The sequence below is a fragment of the Plutella xylostella genome, chromosome 21 (genome assembly GCF_932276165.1).
Source record: "Plutella xylostella chromosome 21, ilPluXylo3.1, whole genome shotgun sequence".
NCBI lineage: Eukaryota > Metazoa > Arthropoda > Insecta > Lepidoptera > Plutellidae > Plutella > Plutella xylostella.
The window spans coordinates 1,700,194-1,725,168 of NC_064001.1; the positions used below are offsets into that span (position 1 = coordinate 1,700,194).

Here is a 24,975-nt window from a genome sequence, read left to right on the forward strand (position 1 = left end):
CTAAATGGGAAATGACATTTTACCATTTGTTTGGAAAATATACAGCCACATATAGGTACTACATAACAAAAAAACATAAAGGACATTTAAAATCTTTTCACGAAAAATAAAACCCCTTTTTGAGCATTATCCGCTTCTTATACGACATATTTTACTACGCACTGTAAGTAAGTACCTACACATATTGTATTACCAGGTGTAGATATTACAATCTTGCTGTGCCCGCGAGCTTCGCTTCGCCTTAAAAAGATTTTCCCGTGGGAATTCCGGGATAAAAAATAGTCTATGTTCTTTCTCGGGGTCTACCATATGTATACTAAATTTTATTCAAATCCGTTCAGTAGTTTTGGCGTGAAAGAGTAACAGACAGACAGACAGACACAGTTACTTTCGCATTTATAATATTAGTTAGGATAGCTCCAACCACTGAATCTCCACCTGGCAGCAATATGAAATGTGAATACAATTTAGTTAATCTCCACGGCCATAGTGGTAAGATTTTCAGATAGTCTTGCTAAATAAATTTGTGAGTTGTGGCTTAGGTGTGTGAATTGTGATGGAATAAGCCTCAATTCTTGGAAAACGCTTGGATAAACCTGAACATTTTGATTCAGTTAGGTACCTAGTTAAGTTTTTTCAGAAACAAAACTCTTTTGTTTTTTTACTGTTTTTTATTACCTACAAATAATGTAGGCACTAAGTAGGTATGCACACTTAGTACAGTAATTACGACCTAAGCACAGAAAAAAAGCTGGAAACTATTAAGAGCTTATTTTAGTATGTATATTTTGCTTGTGCTTATCAGCGGTGGTTCGGCAAAGTACGAAAAAGTAAGCGCTTATAAGTTTCCAGCTTTCTTTCTAAATACGGCGTTACTCAAAAACCGGCTTTATGGAAAAAAAATGATGTTGAGGTGAAAACGAGATATGTGAAAATTATCACAGCAATTATGTGCAGCATGGTATATGGTATATTAGGTATATACCATGCTGCACATGTAGGTTTCGGCTTAGTATATCCTTTTTGCAACACCTTGTAGATGAAGTTTTAAGTATTTCAACACGTGCTTAAATGTACAATGTGTACATTCGCTTCTGGGGGGTCACTCTCTATATTGACGAACGAACGAACCACTGCGCTGTGGTTAGCGCTGCAGATTTGTTTTTCCGAAGCTTCGGAGCGCTACGCTAACCTCGGCTCTATCTCGTTGTAATAAACGTGCCGTTTGCACGACAGATTTCGTTCATTCGTTTTTCGTCAGGATAAAGTAACCCTCCTGCTGCCGAATAAATATGCGTGGCTACGATTTTACGAATGTGTCTGATCATAATCATCACGATTCATGAATATGAACTAATTTGTGACAATGCATTCTCGTAATATAAATTTTCCAACATTATTTATATACTTACAGATGCTAATCTGACCTATCTGGGCAATCCTTTCACGACAGTGACAAATCCTGAACAAGCTATAGCTGTGTTTGTCAGTTACTTGCTAAGAAGAATGCCTGAACATCAACACACAATTTTTTTGGTTCCATTCTCCATATTATTTTCTCCAATGACTACTTCCGCACTGAAGACTTTTTACTAAAAATAATAAGGCCCCTCTTTTGTGCGGTTTTAGGTTTTGGTGCAAATAAATGTATTGTAATAAATTGTGTATTGTAACATACTCGAGAAAATAGTGCAGACAAAGCCTGGTAGAACAGTGGAAATTCTTGCGATTGTCTACCAAATTAAACACAATAAACGAGTAGAAGGTAAATAAAGTATATAATTATCCTACCTTACCTAATACAATACCTACACGAAACATAATTAGACAAAAGCCTGTTTGTCTGCCGCAACATAATAAGTTTGTGTTCGCCCACATTAAAATGAACTTGCGTCATTTTAATAGAAAGCTTTCTTGCAAATATTTTCCTTAGCGTGAATTTATTTCGTCCTTCTGGAAAGGTCGTAAGTCAGGTTTAAAAGCCTTCTAAGGTTGTTAATTACTACTTACTTAGTGTTAATTGTCCGGTTGAGCTCCATAAATTTGTATAATCATACTTGACTTGTGTAAAGTACACTTGCGCGCAATGAAAAAGTTCCACTTGCAAAACGTAGAATATAAATAATGTCCCCAATGTATAAAAGTGTGATTGAAGATGCTCAACATCTAGTAATGGAGTGTGTCCGGAACCAGGCCGACAGAGATTTATTATTTAAGTTACTTAATATTAATGTTTTAGATTTAGGAGCCATGCAATATATTCTAGCAAGCCCACACTCTGAAAATTGCAAGCTACTATTTAGCTTTGTTAGATTTAGTTTAAGGTTAAGAAATAGCTGATTGTTATCTTGTATTAGGGTATGATGGGACTGACATGTTTTCTATAGAAAACAAAGTCCCTAAATAAAAATAGATTAAAAAAAAAAGTGTATAAAAACATTTAAGTAATTTATGATACGCTGTTAAATGTACTTCAATGTTGCAGTTCTTTCCGTTCAGGAGTGATTTGATGCTATTGTCACTGGAACTTTTTCATTGCTCGCGAATGTATAAGTGCTTATTCACATTAAACTTGCGGGCGCAGTCATCTAGTATTCACGTGCCTTTCTATTCGAATACTTTCGTATCGCATCATTATTTTTTATATTTCGCGCCCCCACAAGCTCATTTTATATGAGCAAGCACTTTACTAACAGTTGTTATGAAGCGATTAACGTTAACCAGTGACTTATGTATCGATGAACACGGCTTGAATCTTCAAACTGCTGACAACCAACCTCTAATGCGCATAGTAAGTTAGAACTAATTTTATGAACAAAGGAACTTTATTTAATTAGGTACAGTCTAGGGTGAACAAATCTGACCCTCTCAGATACAATAGGGGTGTAGTTTGGGGCAAAAGCTAGTTCAGTATTATGTGGGCATCAACTATTAAGGGACTATAAAAATGGAAAAACTTTGGTACTTTAATAGTTTTGCAGGCATCTTATGAATAAAATAAATTGAACTTTCCAATAGTAATGAATAAAAACAATTTTATTATAATTCTAGACTAAAATTATGGTAATTTCGAAAAAATTCTGGGCCTAATATATATCTTTAGAATTATTTAACATTACTTAGTCCTTGCCGTCTAGAAACATTTCAAACACTAATCATTTACATATTAAGTTAAGAAATATCAGTATTGTACTATTTTTCAGTGCTACCTTTGCCTCATCTTTAATAGTTTTAGAGATTTCACGTAGGAATTTAGGATGAAAAGTATACCAAAGTATAAAATTAAAAAATAATGGATAGCATCATAATAGTGAAAGAATTTTTGAAAATGGTTCTGTTCGGCTTTACATTTACACTAAATAGTTAAAATAAACCTGACAACTGGGTCGTCACTGATAAATTTCAACCCATGTATAAATACAATAGATCCGGGTATCAACTGTATTCAACAAAATAATTTTGGAAATTTCCGATTCTAATTTTGAGAGGCCGTGGGTTCAAAACTTGGGTACCAATGAAATGTTTTCAATTATGAAATTCAATAACAATTTATTTATACCACATCATGCTCTTAAAGTGAAGGAAAACATAGTGAGGAAACTTGCACATCTAAATTCTATAACTGTGGCATTGTACTGATTCCAAAACGGCAATATGGCTAGCGACCTATCACGTGCGTACCTACAATTATTATTATACTGCGAAAAGCCAGGTGTCACTTCTGATACCCCTTTAGCTCTAAACAGTTGTGAAATAATTATGAGTTTACACTACACCTACATTGTATGTATTCACACCTAGTGGCAGTCTACGTAAGTGGCAATTTGTCCAACGCTTAGCTTGTTTGAAACGACTATCACGTTCGAACTAATCAGATTCAAAGCTCTTAAGATTCAAGGTACATAACGATGCCTATCGGTTTATCGATGCAACTTACTTAATACCTACCTACCTACGATTTTATTTTTATTTTACGGTAATATTGAAGTGAAGAAGAAGAAGAAGATGTAGGTATTCTCGCACAAAAGTTTGGACGTAGTGTGATAAACATTATGAAACAACTAATTCCATAATACGTTTTAATAAGTTTTCAAGAATTTTCAACAGACGTACTTTCAACAAATTTTGTTCAGAATGACCAGCCCCTTTGGTGAGTGGAGACCACGAACAGGCAAACGCAGTGTTGGACGCCCTCCTGCCCACTGGACTGACGACCTTAGCCGACGAGGCGGGTAGCCGGTAGTGGTTGGATGAGGAAGGCCGAGGACCGAGTGTTGTGGCACTCCTTGGGAGAGGCCTATGTCCAGCAGTGGATGATTATTGGCTTATGATGATGATGATGACCAGCTCCTTTCCGCTTACTATGCCTACCCTTTTTTAAACTCCCTGTATACCCACTAGATAACAAAACAATAAGGTATAGAATAATAACTTGCCTTTGTGTTATATTTATAACAATGGTGTGTGTTACACGATATCTATCCATCAAGGCGTCACGCATCGATCTTTTATCGGAAACTCATGTGCGTATTTCCCTACTTTTACTAAAACATTACTTGATTATCTAATATACCTAAACGAAAATGTCCTGTATGTAATGGAATAACAATGGATTATGTAATAAACTATGTACTTACATTACTTAGCGTTATATATTGTAATGATCCATTAGGTACTATGGTATGGTATGGGAGGAGCGGTGGTAGCTCAGTCGGGCAAACGCCCGCTTCTCACGCCAGAGATGCGGGTTCGAATCCCGGCGCTGACATGTACCAATGAGTTCTTTTAACTGAAGTACAATGTATGCCATCGCTCTTACGGTGAAAGAAAACATCGTAAGGAAACCTGCATATCTAGATCTAACACATCTAGATATGTGAACCCACCAACCCGCAGTGGACCAGCGTGGTGGGAAATGGTCCAAGCTTAGGAAGGCAGTTTAGACCTTGGGGATATGCACAACGGTTCCATTCGAGAGAGCCAGGTGCAGGTACTTACATCCCCAGAGAGAATAGAATAGAATAGAATAGAATAGGTACTGTCTTCGATAAATAGGTACGTGATTTATATTGATACCATAAACAAGAATGTTTTTATGAGTAAAAGCTTAATTTTTTCACCAAATTCTCCCCACTGATGATAGGTTTAAATTCACCCAAATTTAAATACCATTTTCCGTTGTACAGAGTCTCAATATGGTTTGGTTCCTCACCCATTGCATTAAAAAAAAACAATCAACAAAATAAAACGCAATAACAAACGGAAGATTGCGAAACGCCGTCGCTTATCAATATAAAGTTGTCGTTAAACTGCTACGAAATCTGCGTAGCGTCGTAGCCACTGTCGTAGCGCTCAGCATTCAGTGCCGGCTATGTGACCTCGTAGGCTAGACGTGCGGACGGTGTTCAGAGAAAATGCGAACGAACTTTTCCTGAAATTATTGCAAGTCGCTTACCATTCAAATGTTTTATTTGCGGTTTCTATAAAATATATGTGCTGTCTATATAAGAATAACATGTTTGTAAATGTTGCTTATACATTCTTGTTGTTAACTAATTTAAAGTATCTGTAAACTAAAAACACATTTAAAAGTTGGACTTGATAAAGTTTACGTAAAAGTTACACCTAAATGTGAAAATCTAAAATGGTTTTGAACTACGAAGACATCGAGGAGGTCCCTTTCGAGGTGACGACAGCAGAAGTGGACCGCCAGTTCTGGGACTACTTCGACAATAAAGTGACTTCGAGTCTGAACTTCACGACTGTGCCCACGAGTGCTGACCCTGGTGGCAGAGATCAGGGTTTGATTCTCGCCACATACGGGGTGTTGTTGGCCGTGGGTGCCTTCGGGAATATGGCCGTGCTGGTGACGTTGGCCAAAAGTCGGAGACGGAAGTCTCGCGTCGACTTTCTGATGACTCACCTGGCGATTGCTGATGTCTGCGTCACTTGCGGAGTGATTCCTTTAGAGGTTAGTGGGTGGTTTTAACATTGATGCCTATGATGGTTTAGTAATTTTACATATAAGCTTTTTGTTATAGCTATCTAAATGACTTAATTGGGAATTGAGAATCCCCAACTTTTTTGAAGTCGGTTAAAAACAGAAACATTCTAGGTTCAAGTTTCAATGTTTGCTTTATGATACAAACTTTATAATATTTTTATCATCACGGTTTTTTATTAAAATAAACACAAATACATATTCTGAGCATGCTAAGACGGAAGAATAAACATGACCAAAGGAAAATAAGTTTCATTATTTTATACATTTTGACGAAAAATTTCTAAATGTTTGTACAGATACATTTTTATTAAATGTGATTAAAGTAAAGTATCTTATCTAACGCCAGCAAAAGTTTCTAAGCTTGATCTCACAAATATACCTAACATACAATTAAACTTAAACTTATACACGTGTCACATTCATTCGTCATTCACTCATTCGGTCAAGAATTTTTAATTTAGCGCTTCAGTAGCGATGTACGTATACTATTGATATTGCAGCTTTCCAATTTTTTGTTATTTATCGGTAATCCAGAACGGGCGGTTGATTATTTCGAAATTGATAAGGAATTATCTCTTTTATAAGTACTTGAATCACCACCTACATTGACTACCGTTAGACCTATTTAGACTGAAGTGGCCCATTAGACGATTTGATTGACGGTATCTTCAAACAAAATCGGTGTGGGCACGTCCATTCTGTGATACTGTAACACTGTTTTTTGTTTTCATTAGTAAAATTCAAAAAAGACCATGTACATTTTTGTTTTTGTGCCCGGCTTGTCCCGGATATCCAGCTGAGAAACAGAGGGCCGAAGTGGAGCACCGCCATTTATTCCAATCTCGGAGAAGCTCTGACTTCATGCCCTCAGCCAGGCAATAAATTGTAATTAACAAATATCCTAAACTTAGCTGACAATTGGTGGCCAAAGACTTTTTTAATCTCAGATTCTAAATTGACATATTATGAACGATTCATCAACAGTCGATTGTCCCGCGATTAAGTGACGCATCGTTATACTCGTATTGGCGGGACAGTCAACTGTTGATGAACCGTTCCGAACCCTTCAATTTAGTATCTGAGTATAAAAAAACAGACTTTAGCTGGTAAATTAATGTTGAGTTAAACACATTTATTTACAAAAGCACAATACAATTTACAGACACATAGATTTGCCAAACCGTGAGGTTTGTTGGCAGAAAATCCTCTCGTTTACAATACGAAGTTTACATTGTATTGAGCAAGTATATATGTAAGTACACAAATGAACAATATAAGAAGGAATGGTTGCGACACGTCTTCAAAATTGATACCATAGGGCGAGGCCCCATTTCTGCTGTGCGTCGCCGCGCTCTGTTGTTTTCCATTTTTTTTGTATGACACGACCCTTAATTATTATATGGAAAACAACGCAGGCCACGCACCGCAATAATGGGGCCTCGCCTTTAATCGTTTATTAAATTAACACGTCTCCTTTAAATCATTTATGAATTATATTATGATACCTATTCCTTTTTGTTCGCCCTCAAATTCATTATATTCATCACCACGGCCTTGTTCTAAGCTCCCGCGGGAATTATGAAAATTGATTTGCGAGACTTAGATAAATAAAGCGAACCTGCTTCTTTTATTCAATTTAAATAATTAATAGTATACTTTCGCTAACTTTTAACTTGTTTCAAATAAGAAAACTTCGTTCAATATTCAATTAATCTATTGTTTACCTAAGTGGTATAGCTGTTTTGCTATAATATTTTATGACCGTTTGCGGTGCAATAGCAACATCAGTTTTTTAAATCTCCTAAAGAACACATTTTGAACAAATTACTTTTTAGTATGGATATATTTTTTTTCTATATACAAGAGTTTTTTATTACAAATTGTATGAATAGTTATCAATTATATTTTGGCTTATGCTGAAATTAAACTATTGTGGGTTTATTTTCCATTACATACACACTACAACTAGAGAAATTGCATATCATTCATACCTACTTAAGGTATTATAATTTATAATACATGAACTAAAATATAAAAAACTGCTCCCATTTTTCTCGTCATTCGAAACATATTTGTTTTATTAATGAATAAAAATCAACAACATCTTGATTAAAATATTTATAAGCTTCTGAGTTCAGCATTGAATAAAGAGATAGAATGTAAAGAAATTGCTTTTTCAGAAACGAAGTAACACAAGTCATTTATTAAGTATACCTACAGCAAATTATAAACTTTATGATTGCTTCATGAATACTAATCAAAGACTACAATAATATATTCCATTGAGTAATATACGAGGTAGAGGTTACGTCCACCTTTCGACATCGTAAGCAACGGACACATCGCATTCAGTATTCTTTGAATAGAAATTCACACAAGTGCGTCCACTTCATCGGCAGTTTCTCCATACATTACCTCTAATCCTAATTTATTTAAAAACTCTCTTACATCCAAAGGTTGTCTGGTAGAGATTGCTATAAGAAATTAGGCCGCCTTTTTGTACTGTTTTAATTTTTAATTTTATTTTGTATTTTTTTCTGTTTTTGGAGCAAATAAAGAGGATTGTATTGTATTGTACATTTATGACAATCCGTTTGGTGCGATCCGCACGATAGCGATAAGAGGATGCTTAACTTAACACATAAAATGTCTTGACAACGAAAGGTATAAGTCATCATCTCATCATCACGGCCCATCACGTCCCCACTGCTGGGGCACGGGTCTCCTTCCAATGAAGGAAGGGCTTTAGGCCTAGGAATAAGTAATTATATTAATCATCACCACCATCACACTGGCTGGACATAGTCCCCTGTCAAGAATCGCCATCCTTAAATAAAATGCCGAAAAATAATTTTATAATACCCCGTTCGTTCGTTATACAGAGTTATACTGTCATGCACTTTGCTATCTCAAAGTTCGCGATCTTTTTATTATGTTGATTGGTTTCCTTTGAGATATCTCCCAGTGTTAACAACCTGGTCTAAATAAAAAACTGTTTCACTGCAATATGATGAATATTTCACTTTCGTATTATTATTTTTATGAGTATGCGTCTGAAAAAGGCTATTTACCTATATGAATAATTTTGTACCCATTAGTATGAGCTTTGTCTCATCAATACAAACTTTTACGTGTTAACTAACGTGTTAAATCAAAAATACGCACTAAAAACATATTTTTTTTCTATTTTTGCATAGACGGATATTTATTTACCTATTTTTATTTTTGTACACCGAAAAGGCAAGAAATACCTACTTACCTCCGTTCGTTCCATTTCCAGTTTTGCCGAAACTCAGGAAGGAAATAGTATTAGGTAGGTACGTATTTTGGGTAACATTTTACCTGCAAAATTGGAATTTACTTACCTTTCACATGAAGGGTGGGAAATTAATCGCCCATTTCTTTCTATTCGTAGCCTTTTACCGGTAACTTGTAGTTAGAATCACTCTGTTTTTGTCAAGAAGCGGAAACAATGTTTTAACTATTTTCGTTACCCCGCTATTGGCACTTTCCCTCCAAATAACTCAGTTTGAGGAATTTTGTACCACTTATTCTGTTCTAGGAAATTGATACTGAATTGGTATTTGTCTGTAGACTAGACACCTAACGGAAATTCCGACGAGTTCATTAGCAGGCTCCTCTGCAATCACATAGTAGAAGAAAATCGAAGTAATCCAGCCATTAACCAGCTCTCCTGGTATTTAAGTATAGGCAAAACAAAACACTATATAATTCTACAGGGTGTTAAAAAGCGTATGACTTTGTCTTTCTTAAAAACTTTTGCGCGACGAATTTTGAAAATTTTTCTTGGGATCATATTTATTTCTTTTACATTGACCGGACTTCATAAGATTATTATCAGAGGAAAATCCACCCTGTATAAAGAAACTAAAATCAATTCAGTCTCTCGGGTGGTTCGATGTCATAAAAGTGGACATCCTCTTTATTCTACCTACTTCAGTATTTTTCTTTCATTCAGAGAGTGACGGAGAGCTTTTAACAAAAGCGCGACCATTTCCTATCAGCTTTGTGGTTTGTGGACAATGCTCGTTTAAGTTTTAATTATAGTAGCAAGTGAGGCAGTCTAGAGTCTAGATTTAACAGTTATCTAGTTTCCGTCAAGTATTTGAGTTGAGTGAGCTTCTTCAACTTGTTAACAAGTTGAAGAACAGGAATTTAGAGACTTAATACTTTGATGAGTTAGTTATTATAAGTTTGTAACTAGGAACTTATACTATGTGAGTATTTCGATTTGTTACTTTATTTACTAACATTTACATGTATCATAAATTTAAGGGGGGTTCGATATCATTACTTCATCATTACAGCTCATAACTTCGCAAGTTAAATTTACAGGAGAAGCTTTCATCAAAATATCGAACGGTAAAGTTTTATTAATTTACCTGAAATGTAAGGCCGAAAGCCTACGCGGTCGTGTTCTTTCTGAAACATTGGGGCTTTTCAGATAAGGTGGTAAGTACTGCTTCTTTAAATTTTCGCGTAACTTATTCTGCTATTTTGCCATTTTTCCCATGTCAAAATAACATTGATTGATTGGTTACGCGTTGGGTATTAAGTACTTACCTACTTTACTACTTTTTTATTGAAATAACTACCTAAATGAATTCACAATACATCATTTGCTAAGGCATAAACCATCATCTAAGTATACACTAGACCAAAAATACCGAACCTTTACAACTTAGGGCCGGGAATCTTTTACTTCAAGAAGTTACGCAACCTAGGTCTGTGCGTAACCTACTTTCCGCTGACAAAACTCTCTCTACAAGTCCTTGATTTCTGTACAAGTAGCAACAAGTACCTACCTAGAGTACGACAACGATAAGTTTGCAACAGGTATTTTATTATTTTATCTTCACTGGTACCGTACCAGCACCACCGAAACATTAGTATAGTGCCACAAACTTATCTGTTCCGGTGAGAGCGAACTAAATTGATCCATATCTCATTATTTACTAATGAATTATATATTAATATAGATTAGATGGGTTAATTAAAACCACAAGAGCGAATTACCACTACTGGCAAACTTAAAATCTAAAGCCTCGTATTCACTAGGCGACAAATTGTCGCAGAACCTGTCTAGGCACATGTCGTCTACGTGTCGCCGCGACGTCGCGCTCTGTCATGCGACGTCGCACGCGACTATACAGCGACATCTACGTGTCGCAGAACAGGTTCCGTGTTTTGGCTCGCGAGACAGAACTTCCTGCGACATCAGTCTAGCGCATAGAGTATATTTTTTTACTAGGTCTAGCGACCGCTGTTGCAGAGTGTGGACGCGTGCGCGACTTCTGTATCACGACATGTTATCAAAATGTTCTGAGAACACGCACCGTAGATGTTCTGTAACAGTCTCAGAACTTGTGCCCTATAGCTCGACAACTTCGTGCGCGACCCTCCTTGCGGGGTGAAAGACGCGGAGGGGACGAGGTACCCAAGACGACAGCGGGTAGCGGTTAGGTAGCGGGGAAGGGCAACGCGTGCACTGCACGTCATTATTACGGCAGTCTCGGCCGAGCAGTCGAGGCGGCCACATGTGTTGTAAAATCTGTCATAATCTGAGTTCGACGCACATGAGACCACTGATCCTGAGACCATTAGTCTTAAGATGAGATTGAGGCCGGAGCCTCCACAATCGTTGGAATATTTAGGTATCTTTTTAATATTATCATTATATTATTATTAGGTATCTATAATTCGTCAACAAAACAAACGAAAAAACAACAAATCGTATAATTTCTCAAATTAAGGGGCTTCTTGTAGAACCGTACCGGATCAGTCCTGCTACGCGGCTAAAGGTTGGTGCGGCGCAGTCAGAAACGAAAAAGTAAACAACAAAGACGAAGAGTCCATATGACAGTGCGTCAGTTGTCAGTTCTTGTAACTAGGAAAGCAACCAAAATTTATGTGATTTAATGAAAGTAATTAATGAGCAAAACACAGAGAAAAATTACAAAATTGATGAAATTTTGAAAGAAAATGGTCATATCGTGCTTCGCCTACCCCCATACCACCTGGAATTAAATCCTATTGAACTTGTGTGGCGGTACGTGAAAGGCGAGCTCGCAAGAACGTCGATTGACTCTAACTTAGATAAAGAGATAAAAGACTTAGAGTTGCTTTTCTCTAATTATTCGCCTGAAAAGTGGAGAAATTGTGACGACCATGTCATAAAAAATTAAGACGAATATTATAAATCTCATAGAGTATTTGACGATGTATTGGACAGGTATGTTATTGTTTATTTATAATTTAATGTAAATTAAACATAAAATATTATAGGTGTACACTGAACTAATATGACTGGCGTACTCTAGTACATTATACTTCAAAGTAGGTATAATGTTTTTTGGTTTTTGTCTTAGATTTATAATTGAAGTTAATGAAAACGATGATGAAGATGAGGATGACGACGACGATGAACAAGTTCAAACAGAGAGTGAACATGAAAGTGACATGGAAATTGATTTATAAAATAAAACACTTTTACATAAATAAATTCAAATTGGTAGATATTCTGAAGGTAAACATCCAAATTTTAATGCTGTCAAACTATAAATTTTAAGCTAAATATGACATTTACGGGAACACTCATAGAATAAAATTTTACTTACTCTTACATTACGTCAGAAATAGTTACAAGCTATCGCGAGATTAATCCGGGCACACTTTTCTACGTGTGTAGCATGTCGTGCTACCTCGCCCCCGCCACGTCTCTCACCCCGCAAGGAGGGTCGCGCACGAAGTTGTCAAGCTATAGTGAATTCGAGGCTTTATAGAATGAAGAAATATTACACATTTACGTGAGCTGTCACCGGAACAGATAAGTTTGTGGCACTATAATTAACAATCAATGTCAAACATCTATCAGATCCGTACAAGTTACGTCAGATTTGATAGGCGAGTGACGCTGCTTATGGATTATTAATTGCTAATGTTCGGTGGTGGTAACTGCAATAGTTGCAATAAACATAATACTATTACTATAACTCCACTGGTATGTACTGGTACTGGTACTCCAACTATGACGACCGAATGGCGTAGTGGTTAGTGACCCTGACTACTGAGCCGAAGGTCCCGGGTTCGATTCCCGGCTGGGGCAGATATTTGTTTAAAGACAGATATTTGTACTCGGGTCTTGGGTGTTGATATTTATATTTAGTATCTATCTATCTATGTATTTGTGTAGATATATCAGCTGTCCGACACCCATAACACAGGTTCTGCCTAGCTTGGGGTCGGATGGCCGTGTGTGAGATGTCCCCACATATTTATTTATTTATTTATTTACTGGTAGCCCTAAAGGAACGAAGAAGAGTAGGAAGTACTAAGACAGTGTCAGAAATTATAAAGGATAAATAAATGGTTAAGCTACAAAAGTTTGTGATAGGAACACTAACGCGAACTTGATTTTACAGTTTTCTAAATATTTTAATCCATATTATTTTGATATTTTTTTTATAGGTAAGTTAAAATGTAGGTATGTATTTAAGTTGACACCAATTAGGTACTTCGTTAATGTTTGACTTCGAGAATTAATGTATTTTTTGTACCCCTGTGTTGGTATTTGTTTCTGATGCAAAGTTAGCTGTGTCGCACTCTATAAAGTTTGTGCTGGAATCTCCAGTAAATGAGGGACACCTACAGTTTTCTGTTTGAAGAGATCTCAAGCTAGTCCCAGTGGAGCTGGCTTGTTAGACCCGAGAGTCTATTCTCCTCCTTAAACAGTCGCAAAGAAATCCTTACTAATATTATAAATGCGAAAGTAACTGTGTCTGTTTATCTGTCTGTCTGTTACTCTTTCACGACAAAACTACTGAACGGATTTGAATGAAATTTGGTATACATATGGTATAGACCCTGAGAAAGAACATAGGCTACTTTTTATCCCGTAATTCCGACGGGAAATCTTTTTAAGGCGAAGCGAAGCTCGCGGGAAGAGCTAGTCGTATATAAACTGTCATTTTCCATTTAGACCGCAAATATAAAAAAAAAACATTTTCACTTTCATATAAGCGACGTTCGTGAATAACTAATGCATTCAGTAGTTGATTTCCGGAAGTCAACGCTTTTAATACAATACACCTTTTTATTAATCTTCTTTCAACTTTTGATGTTCAGAACTGGACAATATTAATTTATTGAGCGTCGCGTTTAAGAAACGTTTCTGAGATCTTTTTGGGAATGAATCCGGTTGCACAATGGTCGCACAACCGTATTTGTGTCATGAGAATCTAAGCTCCGTACTTATGTACATGTGGCTCTCTTGACTCGTATGACACAAGATCTGGACGTGACGTCACACGTGATGGAATAGTGTGTGCTTAAGCTGCATAAGTAGCATGGAGGTACCTACGTCGGATTACAAGTAGGTCAGATGCCATGTTCGTCAGGGGGGTCACTCTTTAATACAAAGTTTTGGAGCGCTTTTGCTCGAACCACGACTCTATCTCGTTGTATTAAACGTGCCGGTTGCACGGCAGCTCCTGATTGTTCGTTTTTTGACAGTACCTACCTATAGATTAACTTTGCAGTTTCCGAGTGGGTCACATTTTCAACTTTTGGTCCACTTCTACACCTAGATTATATACTTAGCGTAGCGTTCTAATATATACTAAGCGTTTTCCTTTTGTGAGTCAGATAATATTTTATGTAAACTCATCATTCCTAAGATATCTACTGTCCGTGTGATTGTTATAGTATACTACAGTAACGTATCTACTTTAAGCAGGTATTTGTATACTTCTGTCAAGTGAATATTTTTAAGTTGTGAAACTTTTCAGTAGTGGGACTGAAAAGGGAGTTTGAAACTTTCAAGCGCTTGCTTGGTCTAATGAATTAACTTTGTTCATGTTTTGGTCCCTGTCATTCCATTAGGTAATTCAAGAACTTTATCTTTAATTTTTGGATCCTTGATATATCCCCAAACTATATTCAGTCCTTCCTACAGATTTTTAAAAATCCTATATAAGACACCATCACTGAATTTTATCCAATATAATAATAATATGTACATAATATTTATTCTTTCTTATCTAGTACAGTGCTCCAAAATTGATAATGCGCATAGAAATCCTTGACAGATCGGTTGTTTTCGATTATGTGACACATGATATTGACTCCTATTTCTTTCGAACAAGGTGCAAAATGCAAGTGTTTTTTTAAGGCTCTTACGATTTAATGATTCGGGTGTGAAGATCTGCATGTGCATTATTAATTTTGGACAAGTGTACCTACTTTTGTACAATGGACACATCTTCCTGAAATAAACTAAACTTGATCTTGCCCTAAATAATATGGGTTTAATGGACAAACTTAATGGAACTCAAAAGTTCAAACAAAATACATGCAGGACCTACCTATATCTGTTAAGAGCGGGACTTGCGTTGCTGATAATAACACTTATACAGGGTGAACAAAAGTTGCTCAGACTGACCTCCAGAGACCCTCTTTCGGTTTGGTATAACATTTTTGCAACACTCTGTTTAAAACGAGACCATTTACAGTGTGCACTTCTGAAGCTGACCGTACTTTGCCTTATCTAATAGCTATTATATTTCAGACAAAACGGCTTTATGTGCTTTCGAGTCACGTCTTATCAGCCGGTCTCACACACCGATAGTATTCCTTAGCTATTTAATAATGTATTGCGATGCGTAAGGTATGTCGGTTTGACCTACTTTCGCGCTTAAACTAATTTAATTGAAAAGTTGGTAAAGGGATACACTACCATGCTATAATATTACTATTTACGGGAAAACATGCAAAGCAAGGCTAGCAGGCAAGGCTAGGTGTAATAATTATATGTATAGGTATGATGTTACTTAGAGCCAACAAAACTCAATTAATCAAAATTAGGTGAAACGTTACATAGTCCAAACGACTTTTGAACTTACGTTACGGTAACCCGACTAACCCGTTTCATAATTTACAGGGTGTTGCAAAAAGGGTATTACTAAGCCGAAACCTGTGCAGCATGTTATAATATCTAAGCCCGGAAATGAAATCAGAATGTCAAAATTAAGAAGAAAGAAGTCAACAACGTGACACCTGCATAGGCTATAACTTGTTTTTTTTCCTCTCTGGCTAGGATAAAAAGCTAGTACGTAATGCTATGTATTTTCCAAGAACACAAAGCCAGAAATAGGTACTACCATGTTATGGCATTAACCCAGCAGCTTGTTTACATACTAGAACCGTAGAAATGGAATTAGCCCAAGATGTTTCATTTTTCAGCACATAGTTAATCACCTCACCTATTTCCACCCCGTATATTACAAGCCAGGCTGTACCGGATACACAAATAGATCATAGTAATAAATATAGAGCGGCCTGTCATAGGTACTATCGTGGAATCGGTTGGTGGCTTCAAAAACTGTGGATTTACAGTCCTTACTAGACCCAAGGTCTTGCGCTTACCACGACTCCCTCTAGTTGAATTACTCGTACCCATTGACTTATATATTACTAGCGTAAGGACAGGCCCAACCGCTCTAGAAAATGACACCCTCGCGTTGGCCCTAAAACCTCATAAATCTGTCATAATTTGTATGAATTTAGGGCCAGCGCGCGGGTGCCATTTTCTTTTGACAAAACGTTCTGACGGGCGTATCCTTCCTTTTGAAATCATTGCTCGTACCGATGGAATGATAGCTTTTGGCAAAACTACAGTGCTCACGACTCTCGTTGTATTAAACGTGCCGATCTCACGACAGCTCTCGTTCGTTCGCTTTTCGTCAGTATAGAGTAACCTCCAGCATAATTTTCCCCGATGGTACACACACGTAACTAACTGGAAACGTGAAACCACAACCCACCCGCTGATACCTCTACAACGTACATGTGTCAACTACATTTAGCACTTACGATACAATATGCCACGAATCCTATAACTTAGATATGTGCCTACTAATTATATCCAATTATGCACGATTACTGGCTATTCTTCATACTCATCATCCTAGCTATTATTTAGACTAATGTCATAAAAGGGAATATACATAAAAGTACCTAATACGAACACTAAATCTGAAGACCTAGGAACACTATGTTATCTGTTATGGTTATGTGGAAGACCTGAAATATTTCTCAAAGGTTTCGGGTTTATTTAACTGAGATAGGTTGGGTCCAGCCAGACTCGTCCCATTCCACACTCGACCCGGCCACACTCGACCCGAATTTCTAAAATACGGTAAGGTCTAGGTACTTTTGTTGAAATGTATGAAATGTACTGTCAGCCACAAGAGTTTTTTTACTGAAATTATAGTTAGGTGTTTTATGTGCTGATTAATTCAAACAAAAGTAATAATTTGTACTTTTAATCATTTATTTATCATTTTCTATAAACATTATTAGTAGGTAACACATGTTTTGAATTATAAACGTAATAAGTAATAATAAATATTAACAAAATAAGTAACTATTAATAATTATGTGTGCTAAATAACAGTTACACAAAATAGCTTTGCAATGAAATATGTATAAAATCCTTTTTATAAAATCCGTTTGCTGTTTATAAAATTATAATTACTTCGCAGTAGCCCTTGCTTATCAAATGTATAAATTACAATACAAGTAAGTGCGCGAAAGAGATGGATGCAGGCCATCCAAATCTTGACCATTGTTATCGATAACCCGTTTATTTCAGGCTAAAACAATGAGAAGGGTAAACTACCTCTCTCTGTTACTGAGGTCAAACTTAGGCTAGTTAACATATTTCTTAAATTTAAGTGATAATCACTTTATATGCAATCAATTAAGAAATCCATAAACATTTTCTGTCGACTGTACTTTGCGATAAGAAAAAAAATACAAACAAAAATGAACCTTATCGAAATTATGAAATTCGGGTCGAGTTTGGCCGGGTCGAGTGTGGAATGGGACGAGTCTGGCTGGACCCGTGGGTCGATAGGTTACAGTAATTTATCTTACAATCAATATTTTGTACCTTATATTTCATATTTAATAATAATAATAAATTTGTGCAATTAAGTATCAAATAAAATAAATAAAGGGGAATTAGCCCTGTATACTTGTATAGGTATTATAATTATGTAAACGCATCAAAGTACGTAACAAATTCCGACCAGATTTCCAGAGCGGGTCAGTTACTCATGTGGGTGTAACTCCATGGTATTTAAACCCCTGTCCTTGCAAACTTACATGAAACAAACCGAAATATAATTAATTCGGATTTAAACTCCAGGCTATTTACTCTGTACATTTGTCGCGGCATCAAAGCCTGAGAGGAAACCACAGATAATGTTGACAAACCAAAGGACGCTGGGGGTCTACTCTTGCTTGTTGAAATAGGAAGTTTCGGAGTGCTGTTGAGGTAACTGCGTCGTCATCTCGTTGTTTTTTTAAATATTGATAACCAGGTGTTCCCGCGAGCTTTGCTCATCCTTAAAAAGTTTTCCTGTGAGAATTCCGGGATAAAAAGTAGCTTATGTTCTTTCTTAGGGTCTAGACCATTATGTATACCAAATTTCATTCAAATTCGTTTAGTATTTTTGGCTTTAAAAAATAACAGACAGACAGACACAGTTACTTTCGCATTTATAATATTAGTTAGGATATCATTCACGTATTTATAGTGTTTACCTGCTACGTTTCGATATTTTAACCATCATACCTAAGTATCACATGAACCAAAATACAGGCTAAATACCTACTTAAAATAAATTTCTAGTATCATAGCATAATTTCAAGGCATCTAGCAACATCTGGCTTTATCGCTAACAACTATGTCTCGCAGGCAGCTTATAAGGAATGACTATATTGAAATACAAATACCCACTTGCTTATCCTATGTTCAATCTCGGCGCTCAGACTGGAATATTGCATTCCTACATCGTATTGTTTTAGGATTACTTTAGTATTCCTTTATTTTTTATGTGTGTTTTATGTATGAAAGAAATTATTTTGCTTTATGCATTTATTTTAATACATGCTGCATTTTCTTTCTTTACATGAGAGATTAAACTTAATAGCAGTCCGAAGCACGCCACTGATTGCGAAATCCAATCATTAACAGCCACCTTTCGCAGGTCTCACTCCAGATAACGTTTACCCCATCGGTTATCGGTTATTCGACAGCTGTGACCAGCCCACTGCCACACAGCCTTTAGTTGGTGAAATTATACTAAATAAATTTTATAATTTTATTTAAGGGCCCGTACAGGGTGACGTGCCCCGCCAAATTTGGGTTTTCAATGCTCTTCACACAGCACACGCAGTGACACGCACACATGTAAGTATGCACAGTGGGTCATAAACTTTTACTCGCCAACTTTATTGACAATTATTTTCAAGTAGTGATTTGAGGGTAAGTATAATTTTTAATTACACTGGTAAGCACCAGGAAAGAGTAAAGTAGTAGAGAAATTAATAGGGGTGCCACTTTTCTCCATACTCGGAACCCGATTAGCTTTCTAAACAAATGTAGTATTTACTTACTTGTAGAAAGGTAACTACAGGTATTAAAGTGTAGATACTAACCCCCTTATTCATAGAAAAGTTACAATACGTTTTAACTAATAAACTGTTTTGTCCCTCTCTGTCAAAGAACAAATTGTACTTTGTCAGAGAGGGACAAAACAGTTTATTAGTTAAAACGTTCTGTAACTTCTCTATGAATAAGGGGGTAAGGGTATACTAAGCCGAAAGGGGATGACTCAACTCAAGGGGTCATTCTGAACAACTTTTGTTCTACGAGTTTTGCAAATTCGCGAAAAAAAATATTCGTTTTCCATGGTAAAAAGTCACGTGTCATCAAAGTTTCTATGAAAAAGGTTTTTTTTTTGTTCATTTTTAAAACTCGTAGAATAAAAGTTCAGAATGACCCCCTGTCTCACTTGTTTTTACCCGACTGACGAAGGAGGAGGGTAATATTTTTCGATTGTATGTTTGTAAGTATATTTTTTGGTAGCAGAATAATATTTTTTCTTATTTTTAGGGTTTCGTACCTCAAAAGGAAAAAAAGCAACCGTTATAAGATCTCTTTGTTGTCCGTCTGTCTGACTGACTGTCTGTCACCGCCCTTTTTCTCAGAAACGGGTAAAGATATCAAGCTGATATTTCACATAGATATGAGGAGTACCCCAAAAAAATATTGGGGTACTCCCTCTCCCATACAAGTAAATTGGGGCTGATATTTTTTCCGGTTATTTTGATGGTGTATGTAGGGTATCGTTGAATTGGTCTTTTAATATAATAGGTATAAAAAAAGGTTAAAATATAATTATTTTGCTTTTACCCTTAAATTTGGGGACCACACCATAGAAAAATCCTAATTAAAAAATGATTTCAATAGATGGCGTGTTTTTATGTTAGGTAACTCAGAATAAGAAGTGATGATATCTCAGAATAATAATGGTTAATGGTGCTATTCCGCTGAGCACAGAAACCGGTGGGACACAAGTGAAAAGTGGCGGTTCCCCTCATCTCGCATAATCTTTATTGACCAAAACTCATTTCGCATAACTCGTATGGTCTAAACTTTTTTGGCCGAACCATCACTTTGCCAAGAATTATGTGGCATAAGGCTCGTTTCGTCTAAAACTCATTAGGCACAATCTTTAAACACCTAAGTTTCGTTTGCTCAAATGTATGTTCGTCTATCTATACCTATGTATAATCTTGTTTCTCCTAATGTTATCTTAATAAATAATATATTAAGTATGTAGTAAATGTACAAATTGTAGTATTTTTTCTCATACATCCCGAAAATCACGATATTGAATGATTAAAAAATCGAAAGTTAACGAGCAATACAACATACATTTATAGTACACATACAATAATTATTACAAACCCCATGAGATCGAAACCTAAAGATAGGTGCGACGACGAGCAAAGCGAGGAGGAGCGTGTTAGGTGCACATGTTCATCAAAACCAAAGCGGAGCGCAGCGAAGCGGAGCGGAGCGTTTTCCAAACAGCGGAAACAATACAAGGCACCAGTTTGCGCTATAGAGAGACGCTCCGTCAAAGTTAAAGCCAAACAAATATTATTACTTTGTATAAACCTATTATTAGGCTATTCAAGATTTGGCTATACCATTATTAGGCTAAACAAGATAATGCGAAATAACTTTTTACTAATCGAGATTTATTCCATACGATTTTCGGCGAAACGAGACTTTGACCAAACGTTACTATGCAATACGAGATTAGGCAAATAAATCTTGGGCCAAAAAAGGTAGAAACGAAAAGTGGTCATGAAAATGCACTAGGGTAGACCCTGCTCCTAGAACAGGGCATGAGTTTGTGATTTGTGTGCGAGGATGGAAACTTTGAATATTTTCTTGTTTTTTTTATTATTGATGCAATAACATATAGTATTTTTTCTGAGTTACCAACCGAAGTCACCCCGTGACTGGGTGACTAGATAGGTACTTCTGCAAATTACGCCATCTATATCGTTGGTTTTTTTAGTAACTACTGTCTATAGAAGAAATTCCGTCATTATCAATTTTACGTTACGAATGAATTTAGTAAACCCAGTAAACCTAACTAATCCAGAGGAAACCTAGAATATCTTTCTGTCTCTCTGAAAAACATACTTACGAGTAATAGCCCAAACTCGATGCTTTTAGCTATTAACATCTTTGAAATAAAATTCAGTCACCACCTTGTTACTGCCCTCATCAGATCCTCACGAGACCATTCCTCAACCAGTACCATGAGACTGTGTTTTTGATGAATCCTAACCTAATGTTCCTACGTATTGTCATCACTTAGATCCATTCGCTATATTCCTGCTCCTCATCGGACCTTTACGAGACTGTAATGTCACGCGAGAACATTGCCCACTATCTCATATAATTTAATGTATTGAATATAGTGTAAGAATTATGCTTCCTCAATTTCAAATCAAATTATGTTGGTGTCATAAAAGTTGAAAAAGTGCAATGACAACCAATGTGCAGTGATTTTGTATCTGTACACGATAAGATCGCGAGCTGTCAGTGCTGCCTAAACCGACGTGACCCTTCTTTGGAGGCCAGCGGCCGACTGAGTCAAACGTCGCTTGTGTTTATGATTTTATAACACAGAAAGCCGCCATAGATATTTGTATGAAGATTTGAGGGAAAAAAATTGCCCAAGTTTATTATTAATTTACACAAAATAGGTGTGTGTTTATTTAAATACAAGGTATTTATCGCCTAGTCCAAGCATTTATCTTTATAATTTGATAAGAATCATATGAAAATTCTTGATAATTACGACACAGTTGTTACAATACGGGAGTGTGATTTACTGGTTTTCAGAAATTAATTTACAGTTATCCATAAGCATTTACTTAAATTCGAATGATTCAGCACCTAGCTAGACTCTTCGGCTACCTGTGTGATTTTTTTCAAGGCTGTAGAGCATCATTTACTATATAATTCTATGACAATGCCAACCCTTGATTCCCTATTGCCGACCCTTAATGTTTAAATTATTCCCAAATTTCAAGTAGGTAAGTAGTAGGTACTCGTAATTGAATACAAATAACAGGAGCCTTCTGGGTTAATGGTAATTATACCGCCGGGGCCCGACGACCAGAATAAGTGGGAAATGGCCTGTAAGGCTGCTCGGGAATAGCTTAGCACTCCCACGGGGCTACGGAATTTTACATAGAACCACGCTGACTCTAGTGTCAGATTTATACACTCACGATCAATGACAAAGTTCCACTTACAAAATGCCGATACCAAATGACCCCAATTTTCTTTTGATAATCTGTCTGTGTTAGCGTAGCCAGTTGAACAGACTTTCATTTTGTTTTTTTAACGTGATATGTAGTGGTCTTAGCAATATTTTATCAAAATCGGTGCAGCAGTTCAAAAGTTATTCTTCTTTTAGTGTTGAATTTCGGGTGGTTTTTGACGTTGGTTATAAAGTAGTAAAAGTAGTAAGGTAGAGTGAGCCCCCTGTAAGGATATTATACACAAGGTGCCAAGGGTAGGTTAAGTTGGGTCCACATTTAGCATTTCCGGGTATCGTTGTTGGTTTTTGGGGATCATTTAGGACAAAATAGTGAAACAGAGTTTAACGCTTTGTAGAAAGATATTCGTTTAATCAGCGTTAATTTTCTTATAATAAATTTATATTATTTTAGAAGGTATACGTCAGCCATATTGAATGTCGTGTAACAGGAAGAGAGTCGGTCAGCGTCTGTAGCTGCTTATATAGGCTTAGGGTGGCGAGGTTCAAGCAAGTGATTTTTGCCAAATAATTTACAAATACTAACAATCGTACCTCTGTTGTGTGGCCGCAGCCCGTAAGATGATCGCTAGTTTAAAAATAATGCTAAATGTGGACACACCTTAACCTATCCTTGGAGCATTGTGAGTAATCTAATAAGAAATATTGCGTAGCTTCTAAGGTTGGGCAGAATGTAGCATATAAATGATTATCACAGTATATTTTATCCTTATCGATTCCCTCAATTAACTTTAAGTTGTTACTTAAAGCTTCTTCGGTATATTATAATTTAAGCGATAAGACCGCCATTTTTGTACATTTATAAGTTATAAGTTTATTTCACGTGTGTGTAAAAATAAAAAATATTCTATCTATCTATCCATCTCATTATTATTATTTTAATCGAAAAGTACCTAATTCTAATTTTAATTTAAGATAGAAGAACTACTTATTTAGCCAATGATAGGAACTAATACCCATTAGCCACCCACTCGTCTAGAAACGCAATTTCCACAGGGTTATTAATAAAATACTAAGAAAATATTTATTACTATTACCAGTTTCATATTACCTACTTTCTCGCATGAAACTAGTGTACGACAACGTTAGCTTTGCAACTGAAACAAGGGCAAACATCAAAGTTAGGGCAACAATTTACTACAATTATATACATTTTTTTACTCTTATATGGTTATTATTCATTGTATTCTTAACTCTTACATCTTATATGTTTTATTCTTCTTAATTTATTTATTATTTAGGGCTACCAGTCAGAGAAAAAGCTCATATCGTTTACTGGTTGCAAAGTTAGTAGTGTCGGACTTATATTACACGCCATTATTATTATTAAATTCTTCATTGCACATTAGAAATTTGGACATAGGCGAACTTAATGCTCATAGCATTCTCTTCCAGTTAACATTGGGCGTTGTTGAGAAAGTGATAGGTATAGCGATAGACTGAGATAATTTGTTAAAATACCTATAAACAGTACAATATACTTAGTTATACATAATACATAGGTATATAATAAATATATACCAATAAATTACATACATATATCGTACGTATATCTATACAAGAACAAAAAGATGACAATCCACTGAAGACACTGTTTAAACGAGTTATTTTATCGACAGTTATCGGATCGCTTTCAATTCGAAGAATAAACATAATAATATTCGTATAGCAGAAAATACTTATGAGAGAAAAAAATATATATTTTGATATCAGATTTTGTATAAATTGTTTCGTTTCTTTGAATAATGTGATATCTTCGGTATATTTCCCGCCTACTCTGATATTAAAACAACCCAATAAAATAAATATTAAATGACAAGTAACATTTGTAAACTACCTATGATTTTTGATTTTGAATTGGTAAATACCGTATTTTTTTTTATTTTTATTGGTTAAATATTTCGTATCAATAAAGTCGCACCCGACTATCTAAATAAAATACAGGGTATTATAGTGATGCTTCCGAAAAATTTATCCACAGGATGTACCGGTCAACTAAAACTTTATTTCCAAAAAATAGCAATTACCTACTTAACTTTTTTTAAATTACCATTCGATATTAAATTAAAATACTAAATTTTAAGTGTTTACTGGTAACATACTTTGTAACCTGTTATTTGTGGTTGTAATTTTTGAGTTCTTTTTCAATAAACTCTTTCCTAAATCACGTGTGCTGGCTGGTTGTGGAGTGGAAGTCCCAAAAACTTTCCTCATCGCTCTCGCATTTTCTCG

At 35.9% G+C, this 24,975-nt stretch overlaps 1 protein-coding gene across 1 annotated transcript in view; it reads left to right on the forward strand.

Annotated features, from left to right (window-relative positions):
• Window positions 1-5,526: 5,526 nt before the first annotated feature.
• LOC105381030 (adipokinetic hormone/corazonin-related peptide receptor variant I) overlaps window positions 5,527-24,975 on the forward strand; it is a 92,098-nt gene continuing 72,649 nt past the window's right edge. The window contains exon 1 of the mRNA XM_048628608.1: window positions 5,527-5,971. Within this exon, the coding sequence (XP_048484565.1) occupies window positions 5,645-5,971 (327 nt within the window). The 5' untranslated portion in view covers window positions 5,527-5,644. The remainder of the gene's footprint in view (window positions 5,972-24,975) is intronic.